The sequence below is a fragment of the Muscardinus avellanarius genome (genome assembly GCF_963383645.1).
Source record: "Muscardinus avellanarius genome assembly, chromosome: 12".
In the NCBI taxonomy this organism is placed as follows: Eukaryota; Metazoa; Chordata; class Mammalia; order Rodentia; family Gliridae; genus Muscardinus; species Muscardinus avellanarius.
In genome coordinates, this window is record NC_137798.1 from 97,500,251 (window position 1) to 97,512,974 (window position 12,724).

The 12,724-nt window shown below is 47.2% G+C and overlaps 1 protein-coding gene across 1 annotated transcript; it reads right to left on the reverse strand.

Moving 5' to 3' along the window:
• Positions 1 to 3,530: 3,530 nt before the first annotated feature.
• SERPINA10 (serpin family A member 10) lies at positions 3,531 to 11,299 on the reverse strand (the record flags this gene model as incomplete). The annotated part of the gene is made up of 4 exons (XM_080707197.1): positions 3,531 to 3,722; positions 6,602 to 6,752; positions 8,872 to 9,145; positions 10,576 to 11,299. 4 exons carry the CDS (start codon positions 11,297 to 11,299, stop codon positions 3,531 to 3,533), a joined length of 1,341 nt encoding a protein of 446 aa, XP_080563323.1.
• Between the last annotated feature and the right edge of the window lie 1,425 nt (positions 11,300 to 12,724).

The window sequence follows — 12,724 nt, forward strand, 5'->3', positions numbered from 1 at the left end:
TGTGCTTTACTGCAAGAGGGACGAGCCCACCTTCGTTTGTGTGTGCAGGAGACCAGCTGATGGAGCCTTGTAGAGTTTTAGCATCTAGATACTGTGCCACGGTCCAAGTCGCCTGGCACTCCCTTGCTGGGCAGTCCCTGGACAGGAGCTTGGGCAGGAAGGCAGACACTGCATTTTCACATGGCTCGCCGAGCCAAGTGAAGAGTCATTCCGAGCTGTCCACATTTCATCAGTCTTATGATTGCGGTGACAATGTGTCTTACCTACATATCCCCAATTTAGATTTGGCAATGAAAATCTTGCAAAGATTTCTGATAACTCTGAGCTACAAATACCTTAAAAATAATAGATTGATGATTTCCTTTATTTCCTAGGAGAATTTCTTTTATAAATACTTTGTTTACACTTTAGATTGTATTTGTTCTTACTTAATTTCAAATGATGAATCTAGATTGAATCAGCTATTATTCCAAGCTATCATGCTTAAGAGATGTCAGCAGCATTCATTTGTCCTAATGCCATTATTTCCATCAGAATTTGCCTGTGGAATATATATAATTCTTAATTTTCAGATGTCAGTTCTTGAGATAGACTGTATGAAGCTATTGTCAGCTTCTCTATTTCAGATGCAATCAGCATATAATTATATTGATATTAGGAAGTATTTGTTTTATAAATATATTGGTATATGATAAAGATGATGTAATTTGTGAACGCATATGCGTGTGTGGTTACTTTTTATAATGTGAAATGAATAATGAATTTGCTCAAAATAAAACATAGGTTAATGAGATACCTGTGTTTGTGAAGAAAGTTTTAAGTAATTTCCTGCAGTTTTCACCATATAATTAAAGAGCAAGAAGGTTCATTTTCAAGTAACGAATTATACAAATATAGCAGCGTCTGCCGCAGATTACCCAGCGGGCAGTCATTCAGCGTGGGACTTCCATGCCACCTGCTTCCCCTCTGCTTCCGCAGGGCCTCTTTCTAGTGCTAACTAATGATGTGATGCGTGTTGTCCTTCATCAAAGGACAACCAGGTCCGTGGAATTGTTAAACTGTTACTCATTTTGTCAGTAAAGATCCAGTAGGTGTGAGAAACTTGACAGTAGTGGTTAAAGGATTTCGGTGCAGTTTTGTGTATTTCCGTTAATCATCTGAATTATTTCTCCTAGCACGAATAACATGGAATTGAACACATCATGAGCTGGAGAATATATGGTGCACAATGAAACATCAAAGCTCTGTCAGGTTTCCCAGTACTTCTGATTCAGAGTTAGCAGTGACTGTGATGTTAAATAAAGTGGAGACTTTCAGTTTAACTCATAAGTTTAGCAGGGTTCTTAGCTTGGGAAAAGGAAAAGTGAGTTGAGAGAGAAAAATCACCACTGCTTACAAAGTTCAAGAATGTAGAGAAAGTAATTGCAATCTTATTCCTAGGTATTATTTCTCAATGAAAAGTTAATCAAAGTTATTGTTGTAAGCTTTTTTTCACAAACATAATAACTTCTACAATTTTTGAAATGTCTATAAAAATTATACCTTCAAAGACAGATATATGGAAATGGAATAAAAAATAAATTGGTGACAGTTATGAATATCTACTACACATATCTTAATTTACATCAGAAACAAGACTGATCACTTACAAAAGCTCTATTTAACAACTGATGAAATAGAGCCTTGCACTAGGTATGTGGCAAAGAATGTTCTCCCTTCATCTGTGGCCAGCGACAGTGGGCCTTCCTGTAACCAGGCTCAGTGATGTCTGTTTCAGAGCATTGTGTCCTCATAGTTTCTTTTCTGGATTTCATCTCTTAAGAGTGAGAAATTTGCCTGACTGCTTTTTACTATCTTTCCATAAACAAGCCTAACTGAATATAAGCAAATCACTTAAGAATGTCACTCGCCCTCTATTTTTGAGTCTCTTTCTAGGTCTTGGAATGTCCTGGCCCCAAATGAATGTCAGTTGGTGCTCCTGGACGAACCATAGGAATGAGTGACTGTCCACACTGGAGAACGACGAGGCAGATGGTAGACTGTCTCTCAACATCACCACCTATTCATGTCACTCTGACTTATAATAGTAATCTGATAACTAGTCAGCAGATTGATTGTTAGGCATTTTAAACATTAGCAACAGATAGAAATCCAATTAGTCGCAGGTCATGGTGGCGCACGCTTATAATCCCCACGCTTGGGAGGCGGAGACAGGAGGATCACACAGGTTTGAAGCCAGCTGCGCTGGCTTAAGAGACCCTGTTTCCAAATTAAAAATACCTATATAAAATAGGTCTGGGAGTGTAGCCTGGAGGTAGAAGGGTTTCCAGGAACCCCAGTACCACCAAAAAAAAAAAAAAAAAAAAAAAAAGAAATCCAATTAGTCAACACAGTTGGCATTCCAAGGTTAGTTAGCTCTATTCAGGATTCTCTGGATTTTACCCTAGTGTCTTGTTTCTATGATAGAAAATGATTGCCTAAGAAGAACTTGAGGAATATATGCTATTTCCTTTTTCACCTTGGGACAAAGTCCATGCTTATATTTTGTTTAACTTTGTGGGAACATTGAGGTGAATGCAGGCTGGTTAGCTAGGCCTCAGCAGATGTTTTAGAAAGAGGGAAGGAAGAGTGAAAAGCCTTGGGAACTCGATGCAGGAGAGGAAGCCTCTGGCTCACCACTGTAATGAAGTGAACTCATACAACAGGTGTTTTCCTTCTACCAAGACATAAGGTTCGACTTAGAAGTTGGGTGCAATAGGCACCATGCCAAGGACCCACCATACTTTTAAGAGACCATGAAAATGTTTTAATTCCACCAGTGAGAAAAATACATACTTTGCATTGGCAGGAAGATTAATATAATCCCGAACTTAATTTTTATACTAATTCAGTTACAGAATATAATTTCAGTACACAGATATTTTGCTTTCTTAGGAGGGGACCTGCAAAGGTAAACGTGCCTTGTGCCCATGAAAGTCACAGTGCAGCCTGTTTCGAGGTCCCGGTGTCTTTGTGGAATAAAGGCACGGGGCTGAATGAATGATCTGGTCCACCTGATGACTCTGCAAAATGCATAGAGAGACTGTGGAATGGCGCCACTGAGCCAGACATGGGGTCAGGATGTCCTAGTTTTAATCAGCAAGAAATGGTTCCATAATATATTAAAATACTTACAGAAGTGTAGGGAGAGGGGGTGGGGGGAGATGCATGACTGAAGTGCACATGTTCCCTCTACAGGTTTTATTACAAAGTAGTGTGCCCATCCACTGCTCTCAAAGTCCAGGTATATTATAAACGACAGAGAAGGGTAGGGATGTTCTACCCAGTTAGTGTTCAGTCACTAGCAGGCTCTTAGGAACAGCTTTAAAATGCCAGACAGATCGACAGACATCTCCTGAAAGTGCACATCAGTTTAATACTCGTATTAACCGGAGGACAAAGGGTACTGTTCCTGGGCCACGTGGCTCCGACGTCCTGTGGGGGTTCTGCACCTGCTGTCATGCAGAAGGTTCATGCATGCCGTGCGTGAGTCACGGCAGAGTTGGATTCGCCACCCTGCCCAGAAACAGGAGCACCTTGGAAGTTTCCTCATAGATCATGAAGTGAAAGGGCCGGTCCACCTTGACCACGGGAGGCAGGGAGTAAGCGATGATTTCGGACAGGGTGCCCGCCGCCGCCTCGGTTCCCTTTTCATCCACTTCAATCACTGACTGTTGTAAAACCTAGGAGAGAAGACGATGTGGCAGACCATGCTGTGTGCGGTGGAGAGGGGGTTCACTGAGCCCTTGAAATGCTTCACCGAGGCCTACCTGCTTGGCCATGCTCTAGGGATGCAGTGATACGGGTCCATCTGTGTCAAGGGTTTCAGTCTAGTGCCAGGGACTGCTTTAGAAATCTAAAGCAGCCGGGCGTGGCGGCGCACGCTTGTAATCCCCGCACTTGGGAGGCAGAGAGAGGAGGATCGCGCAGGTTTGAAGCCAGCCACGGGCGCTGGCTTAGGAGACCCTGTTTCCAAATAAAAATGTAAAAATAGGTCTGGGAGTGTAGCCCGGAGGTAGAAGGGCTTCCAGGAACCCCAGTACCACCACACACACAAAAAAGAAATCTAAAACAATCCCAGGGACCCAGTGTGGGATGTGGGATACGTAAAATGCATTCTGGGCTTGGAGCCAGGGATTTTGACTGGCAAAATTCTGCACATGCATCTAATAAATACTGAGCATACACTTGGTGCTACTGATTTTTGTGCTGAAATGGTACCCATAGAAGATTTTCTGAGCTGCCTGTATCTCCTCAGTCCTTTGACTTTGCTTCTGGCAGAGGCTTGGGGCCAGGAGTGGGTAGCCTTCTGTGGCAGCTTCCCAAGCCTGGCACTGATCTGAGGCATTCCTTGGGGCAAGCCTGAGTATCCTTGACACCTTCCTGAACTGAGCCTGTGCTTGGGCAGCACGCCTGTTTGGGAAGGCCCTTTGTCCTGGAACCTAATGTAATGATAAATAAACTTTGTAAGTATGTTAAGAGGAGAAAATGAAAACATCAAACACCTAGAAATTCTCTAGCTTCTTGGGGCTCCTATCTGCTCCCCCAGAGCAGAGAGGGGGAACACTTAATATGTTTATGACTTAAACTCCATGCCGACGCCTAGTCGAAGAGCAGCAGCACACTTGGGGCTTCCTTGGGTTCTCAGCAGAGCTCCTGGGTGCTGGTCCCCAGGACTGTCTCATATTCTTGCCCTGCCTTCTCTGAAATGATGGAGCCTGACTGCCGGCCAGACTGCCCACTAGGCCCTACTTAAGTGGATACCATTTTTAATCCTTCTTGGAATGGAAAATTACAATTGCATGAGAAAATAGGGCCAAACTCCACAGCCAAGGAAGAATGTCACGAGGTGCCGCTGCCTCTTGCAGATGTGGGAGTGTGTTCTTGGTCACAATGATGATGGGGTGTGAAGGGGGCACTACTGGCCTTGGTGGCACAGGCCAGGAATGCTAGCCCATTTCCTCCAGTGCACAGAACTTCTCTGGACAAGGGACGCTTCTCTCAGAACCAAGAGCATCTCCCTTGAGAAACACTGATGGGCCGAGGGGATTCTATGTGGAAGTTGACTAAATATGTTCTAAGTATATTAGAGATGAAACCAAAAAGTATGAGTTAGGGAGAAGGTATAGATCAATGTCGTCGTCGTCGTCGTTGTCTTCTTCTTCTTCTTCTTCTTCTTCTTCTTCTTCTTCTTCTTCTTCTTCTATTATTATTATTATTGTTGTTATTATTATTATTACTATTTGTGGTACTGAGGATTGAATCCAGGGACATTCTACTTCCAAGCTATACCTCCAACCCTATTTTTTATTCTTTATTTTGAAACAGGGCCTCACTAAGTTGCAGAGGGCCTCACTAAATAGCTGAGGCACGCCATGAACCGGTGATCCTTTGTTTCAGCCTCCCTAGTACTGGGATTACAAATGTGCCCCAACACACCTGGCTGTATCTTTGTTTTTAAATTGGCCGTTCATGGATTGGGCTTCATTTTTTTTTTTTTTTTTTTTTTTTTGCAGTACTGGGCATGGAACCCAGGGGCATTCTACCATTCTACCTCTGAGCTACACCCCCAGACTTATTTTTTATTCTTCATTTTGAAACAAGGTTTCACTGAGTTACAAAGGGCCTCACAAAGTAACTAAAGCTATCCATGAACTGAGGTCCTCCTGTATCGGCCTCCTGAATGCTGGGATTAAGTGTGCACCACCACACCCAACTTGGATTGAGCTTCTTTTCATAGAATGGATAAATTCTCTGACTGGAAGCAGGCGAGACTGACACCAGAGGACTATTTTATAGGGTATCAGAGGGCATGTGCAGAACAGGTGAGAAGTTGGGCCAGATGGCATCTGAGGGTTTCTTTCATTCTAAAGGTGATGAAATTTCATGATATAAATATAGGTGATATAAATTTCTCCTTGAGCATTGGGAGAGAAGAGGGAGAGAGCTCTACTGTAGAGAAATTAGTTGTAAAAGCATTTTAGTAGCTGGGTGCAGTGGGTGGAGGTATATGCCTGTAATCCCAGTACTTAGGAGGCTGAGATGAGGATTGCAGGCTTGAGGCCAGCCTCAGAAATTTAGCAAGACCCTCAGCAACTTAGACCCTGTTTCCAAACTTAAAAAAATGAAAAGGGGTAGGAGAGTATCTTGGAAGTAGGGCATCCTTGAGTTCAATCCCTAGTACCAAAAGTAAGAAAAGTGTTTTAGTAACTACTTGAAATCTTTAAAATGCCTAAATTGAGTGCTCTTTCAAATCTTTGGATTTTCTTATTTATTATTTATTTACTTATTTACTTATTTATTTATTTTTGGTACTGGTTTGGAAACCCATCTACCTTGGGGCTACACTCCCAGACCTATACTTTTTATTTGGAAACAGGCGTCTTAAGCCAGCGCGGCTGTCTTTGAACCTGTCTCCGCCTCCCAAGCACGGGGATTACAAGCGTGCGCCACCACACCCAGCTACAACAAGGCATTTTAGCTGAAATCAAATGGCTTGCAAACATATTCTTGGTTTGGTGGCATTCCCTGCTTCAGTTTGGGCCCTGGCCACCCGACTTGCCTTGGACACCTGGAGATTTCTTGCTGCAGCCGAGAGCCCACCGAGGTCAGCCGAGTGCGAGAAGACGCTCCTGATTCCCAACTGCTTGAGAAGCTCGTGCATCTCATACTTCTGCTCCAGCCTGAACTTGGGAAAGAAAACCTCCATATTCCTGCATGAGATGTAGACAGAGACATGGTCTATGAACACTGAGCAGGAGGCCTCTTTTCCCTCCTCCAAGGTTATTTCCATTAACGAGTCTCCGTGGTTGACTGTAGATACACATACCATTCTTTTGTAATGGCCTGGTCTTGTATCAGAAAATAATTCTGGCTTACCAAGCATTATGTCTTCAGCTTGGATGTACCACTATTGTCTTTGGAGGCCAATGACTCATTCTTTTTAGCAAAGAATGCCATACTTTGTGTCAATTTCTCTGTGTTTTACAAACAACCCAACAAACCCTACAGACTCCTGGAGAACAGCTGTTCCTAAACCTGAGGCTCCCCAATCCCCCAGTTCACCCAGGAGAGCCCTGGGAGTTGGGATGGGTGGGGAGGGGAGCGAAAGGGACCTTTAAGCCGCATACCATGGGGAGCTAGGGAGGCTCTGGTCATATCTATTTTATATATTAAAGTTATTCACTGGGAAACATGATGTTTGGAAAAACTAGTTCTGTGGCTCAAAACTACAAAGCATGAAAACTACTAATTGATAGTGAATTACTCTTAATGAAGCCCCAATTTCTCATTTTGTAAAGTATAGGCAAAAAAATGCCAGTAGCAATTTCACAGGGCTGTTCAGAAGAAAGATTGATGCTAGGTGCCCAGAACAATGTCTGGTGCATGCCAGGGACTTAATAAACCTGTGCTCCTGCCAGCTCCCTCTACTGTCTTTGTCCTCTCCCTATTTTGTACTGGAGCCAGGCTGTCAGAATGGAGTATGACGGAGGACATGCCAAATCCTTAAGATCAACCTATACATTTGATTCGTTTACCAAACCCTTTTGAGGGATTATGATGTTAGAAGTCTTTGGTAAGGTGCTGAAGACTTGAAGAGAAATGAAAGGAGAAGAAAGATAAAATGCCAGGGACCTTTAAGTGAACTCAGCCTAGCCTGGCAGGACGCAGAAGGCGCAGCCCTGGGATTCTTGTCCCAGCTGTCTTCCCTTTTCTCCAACAGGAGCACTAACTTCTGGGACAACATCTGTGTGTCCCACTCTTCCCTCTGCAGAGCCACTCCCAGGCAAACCCTCCAGCCTCATGGATCCACACTCCAGCCAGGTGCTGATGGCCTTGGCCTGGATTCCATCCACATCTGGCTCTTTCTTGATAATCTCCGTTTGGGTGTCTAGTAAATATTTCTCATCTAAGTGTTAACATTAAACCCCCAGAACTGTTCTCACATTGTTGCCAATTTCAGTAAATGTAAACCCATCCTTTCAGTTGCCTAGGCCAAAACTTTTATAGATACTTCTGAATAATGGATCTCTCTCCCCCTCTCCTCCCCTCCCTCTCCCCCTCCCATCCAATCCATTAGCAAATTCTGCTGACTCTTGCTTCCTAGTAGATGCAGAGTACAACTACATCTGTCTCCTCGCCTCCACAGCCAATGCAGCAGCACCTCTGTCTGGATTAAGCCTCATCTCCTGCCTTTCTTCCTCCTCCCCTCGTGCCTTCTCCACACTGCAGCTGGGTGATTCTCCAATCGGATCACATTGCATATTGGCTCAGATCCCTCCAGTGCCTTCCCATCTCCCTCAGGAAACACCCAGGCCTTTTCTGGAGCTTGTAAAGTGAGGCCCAGGTTCCCCTCTGTCCTCATATCCACCTGCTGCAGCCACTGGTTGTTCCTAAACCCATCAGGCACTCGCCCAGCACGGGGCCATTTGCCTGCTTCTGTCCCGGGCACGACTGTCCCTAGAAGCACCCTATGTTTCCATTTACTCTTTAGCTAGTGAGGTCTTCCCTGACCTCCTGCACCTGCAGATGCTCCCTGTCCTCCTCCTGCAGTGGCTCCCTTTGCTAGGACAAGCGCTGTAAGTGCAGGGACATTTGTGTTCCTAGCATGATGGACGTATCACAGTAGGAGACACTTTGCAAGTGCTTACTGAGTGAATGATCCAGGGAGCCGGGCACTGTGATCGGCACTAGGGAGAGACGAAAGTAGAATGAGGGTTGCCCCTGCCCTCAGGGAGCTCAGCGCCCACTGGGGAGTTGGGTATGAAACCACAGAGCACTCGTTCTTAAGGATGTAGAGGCCCTTTGTGTATGGCGTGGGGAGGGTCATACCTGGTCTTCATGTTCCTGAGCCACGTCTCCACCAGGTCTGTGGTCAGGTAGTCTTCCAGGGCGAGGTAATCCCCCTTTTTCTCCATGAGCACCACCAGCATGGTGGCGTTTCCACGGTAGGGCAGTTTGAGGATATGGCAGCGGAAATTCTTATCAAAGGTAGAGGCGAACTTGCCCTCCCTGTACATCATGGGGACCTTCACTGCCTTGTACTTGTCCAGGTGGAAGGTGTCAGGCTCAGTGTAGACAGGGTCAAACGGGGTCAGCCACTTTCCTGAACACACAAGAAAAGAGTTCATGAAGAGAGTGGCCTTTGGGGAAAGCATGGTTCTTACTCAAGCAACTGGCAGCAAGGGTTCTACCCTTTAGGTCTCAATAAGGAGCACCATTCATTCCCTTACCCAGTTTACCTGGACCACAGCTCAGGGGAGCCATTTAAATTCCCCAGAATTTATAGCTCTACCTACAAGCCCTGCTGGAGTCACACACAAAAGCAAGTCTTTTTCTCCATCCCATCCCTCTCACCCCTCCTTATTCTGGACCTGGACAAAACTTGCTCATTCCCTGGCTGTGAGCTCCAGCCAGGGGAAGCCTCCAGTCCTCTGGCTGGCTCTGTCTGCAAAGGAAGCCTCTCACAGCCACAGTGTCTACCACACACCCCTGCACAAGCACACACCACAGAGCGGTGGGATTTCTGGCTCATTCACAAGCCACCAGCGTGCAGGTGCATGACCTACACACAGCCCTTGTTCTGGGTATGGCCTGTCTGACTGTAAAGAGGCTTCCCCTCTAGGTTCTTTGAAAACCTCCTGACTTGGTTTTCTCCAGAGGCTCCCACACCATGCCCTGTACCCCACTGGAGGAGGAGGGCTGGAAGAACCTGGGGCCAGGTGTCAGGACACCTTGCTTGTGTCTGGCCTCAGCCATTTATTCTCTGACCCTGCGCAAGCTAACTGCTCCAAGCTTCACTTAATATCCTTCGGGAAGGAAACAGCGCCCACTACTCTACCTGCCGCATTGACAGTTAGGGAGATCAAAGATTACAAATAGTTCATCTGCAGGTAGAGTCCAACCTGTGCCAGGCACGGGTCTCTGTAGCTTCATACTTATAGCACGTGGGAGTGTGGGAGTGTCCCTACTTTCTTTTCTTTGCTTTTGATTTTTTTTTTAAGTACTGGGGATGTAACCCGAGGGCATTCTATCTCTGAGCTATACCCCCGGCCCTATTTTTTCTTCTTATTTTGAAACAGGGTCTCACTGAGTTGCAAAGAACCCCACTAAGTAGCTGAAGCTGGCCGTGAACCCAGACCTTCCTGTCTCAGCCTCATAAATGCTAGGATTACGAGCGTGCACCATGCTAGCGGCTTCCTATTTTCTATGTTAAGAATCCAAGCACAGAGTTTATCACTTGGTCCAGGTCACAAAAGCAGAGAACTTCTGAAATACCCCTATGCTGCTTCTAAATGTCGTAAGAGAGTGGGGCGGGGGTTCTGGGAACGCTGTAGGGGCTACAGGGATTCAGGATGAGCAGAGCAAGGCCTGAATACACATGTCTCACGTGTCCAACGCATGCTTCAATCTGTGAGGCCTGAAAAGATGTCCACAGAAACTCTTTAGCAGGAGCCACACACTGCCCCGAGGGAAGAAAGGAAGAGACAGTCACAGGACCCTCAGCTGTGGGAGAGCAGAACATTGTTCAAGTACCTTTGAACAGGATGTAATCCACAAGCACTAATTTGGTTTCAGGATTAACCTCATTAAAGAGCTTGGGAATTTTCCCTTGAGTCTCTTTGTTAACATAATGATTCATGAGCCCTTTAGCCTGGGAGGCATTGCGAAAATTCAGAGGCACACACTCCGTATCAAAATACCTCTTGGACAAATTGATGAAGGTCTCTTCGATGTCGAAATCCTTGTGGATGAAGGCAAAACTCCCTTGGGTAAGGCCCAGATCTGGGTTGCTAGAAAGAGCCTCCCTGAGCCCTTTAAAGAGGTTTGGCAGGGAGTGAGGCTCAGTCTGATTCACAGCCTGCAGGTGGAACACACTCTCCACCTCGGCCTTAGTCTTCCCTCTGGTCCCCAGCATCAAGCCTGCCATGGCCAACGACACCCCGAGCGGCGAGAAGACCACGTTGCCATCGTGCCTCATGGAGATCTTCCGCAGCAGGCTGAACCCAAAATTTGTAGTCTCATTGACGAGCTGCTGCTGCTGGGCCATCAGCGGGGCCTTCTCATGCTCCTGCTCCTGCTTCTCGTCGGTGTTGGCAGGAGCCTGCAGTTCCTCCCAAGTCTGGTTCTGAGGGCCCTGGAGCTCCAGAGCGCCCCGCTCTGCCTGGGCTTCTGACCCCTGGAGGCCCAGGGCCGGGTCGGAAGCCAGCCACACTTCCGCCAGGAAGATGGGGAGCAGGAGGCGCAGCACCGCCCTCATGTGGTCGCCTGTGGAGGCCAAGGACCGCGTCCCTCCTGCAGCAGTGTTTCCTGTGCAGGAAAGGGGACAGAGACTGTTTGAATGCCTAATAAGATGCCTCTGCCTCTGGAATGGTAAGTGTCCCTCCACTGGCCTGCCTCCTCCCCTCCGAGAGCAGCTATCTGCAAACCAGGATGAGGGCCCAGGCTGAGCCCCAGCCACGCCCACACCTTGACCTCCGCCTTCTGCCCTCTACCCTCTGCCCTCCGGCTACTGTCTGTTGTGGAAACCTCCAGGCTATGCTGGTTTGCTATAGCAGCCAAACTAAGACAACCTCCGTATCGTATTTGTTTCTACTTTAAATTAAGCCTTCAGCCTGACACTTCTAAGATCAGAGTGATTTCTCTCTCTCCTGGTTACCAGGATTTGAGGACAGCCCACCCCTGGATGTCACCCTTCACCTCTGTGTTCCTGCAGCGCCCCCTGGTGACAGAAGGCTGCCCTGCGCCTGATTAACCAACAGAGCGGCCGGGCCTTTCAAGACTTTGTGCACCAGTTGAACCCTGCAGAATCTATGCTCAAAGGCGCTCCTCAGACAAGGGCACCCCAGCCCCAGTGAGGATGCACCTTCCTATATAGAACCTGAAGGGTAAGAGATCAATGCTCACTTGCTGGTGCCATGTGCCTGGGACAGCTCCTGCCTCCTGCTCCCCAGCTCTGGGGGTGGCGGGTTCACAATTTCAGGCAGTGAGTTGTGGTGGATGAAGGACCCAGCCTTCCAATCCTGTCCCCAGCATCTGCCCTGCTCTTCCTGCCTTTGACAACCTCTCACTCCTCCCCAGTCCCCAGCTCGGGGAGCTTAGTTCCCACTGGAAATAAGATCAGGGACTCTTGAGCTGCTCTGCCACCCCTTTCTCACCTGAAAGCCGCCCAGAAATGGCAAAAAGATCTCCTCTTTCCTTCCTCCCTCCCTCCCTGCCTCCCTCCCTCTCCTTGAGGTACTCAGAAGGTCTCTTACCAGCCAGCAGCCCCCGTGTTTGGGAAGATCATTCAGAGAAGATACAAAAGCTTACGTTTTGTAGCCCAAAGCCTTCAGCAAATATTTGCTGTTCCAAAGTGTGGTTCCCTGAGGGACTGTTACTGATTAACGTCCTGCTCGGGGATGACAGTTTCCAGAAAACTGAGCACTTAGAGGGAGACTTCCCGCATCCCTGGGCTCTTGCAGCCCCACACACAATCCTTGGGCTTCTGCTCTCAGCTCGAGCCTGTCTCCACATTCCCTCTTCCCAGGGTGGGTGGGGCTTTCTCTTGAATGGCTCTGGGTGCCAAGAAGTTTAGAGAGTGAAGGCGGGGTGGACCTCATGGTTGTGTCTAAGGACCTAGCCATGCTGGCTGGCAGTGGTTGGAAAAGTTTAAGATCTGCTCTGTCTAGTCAGGTATAGTGGC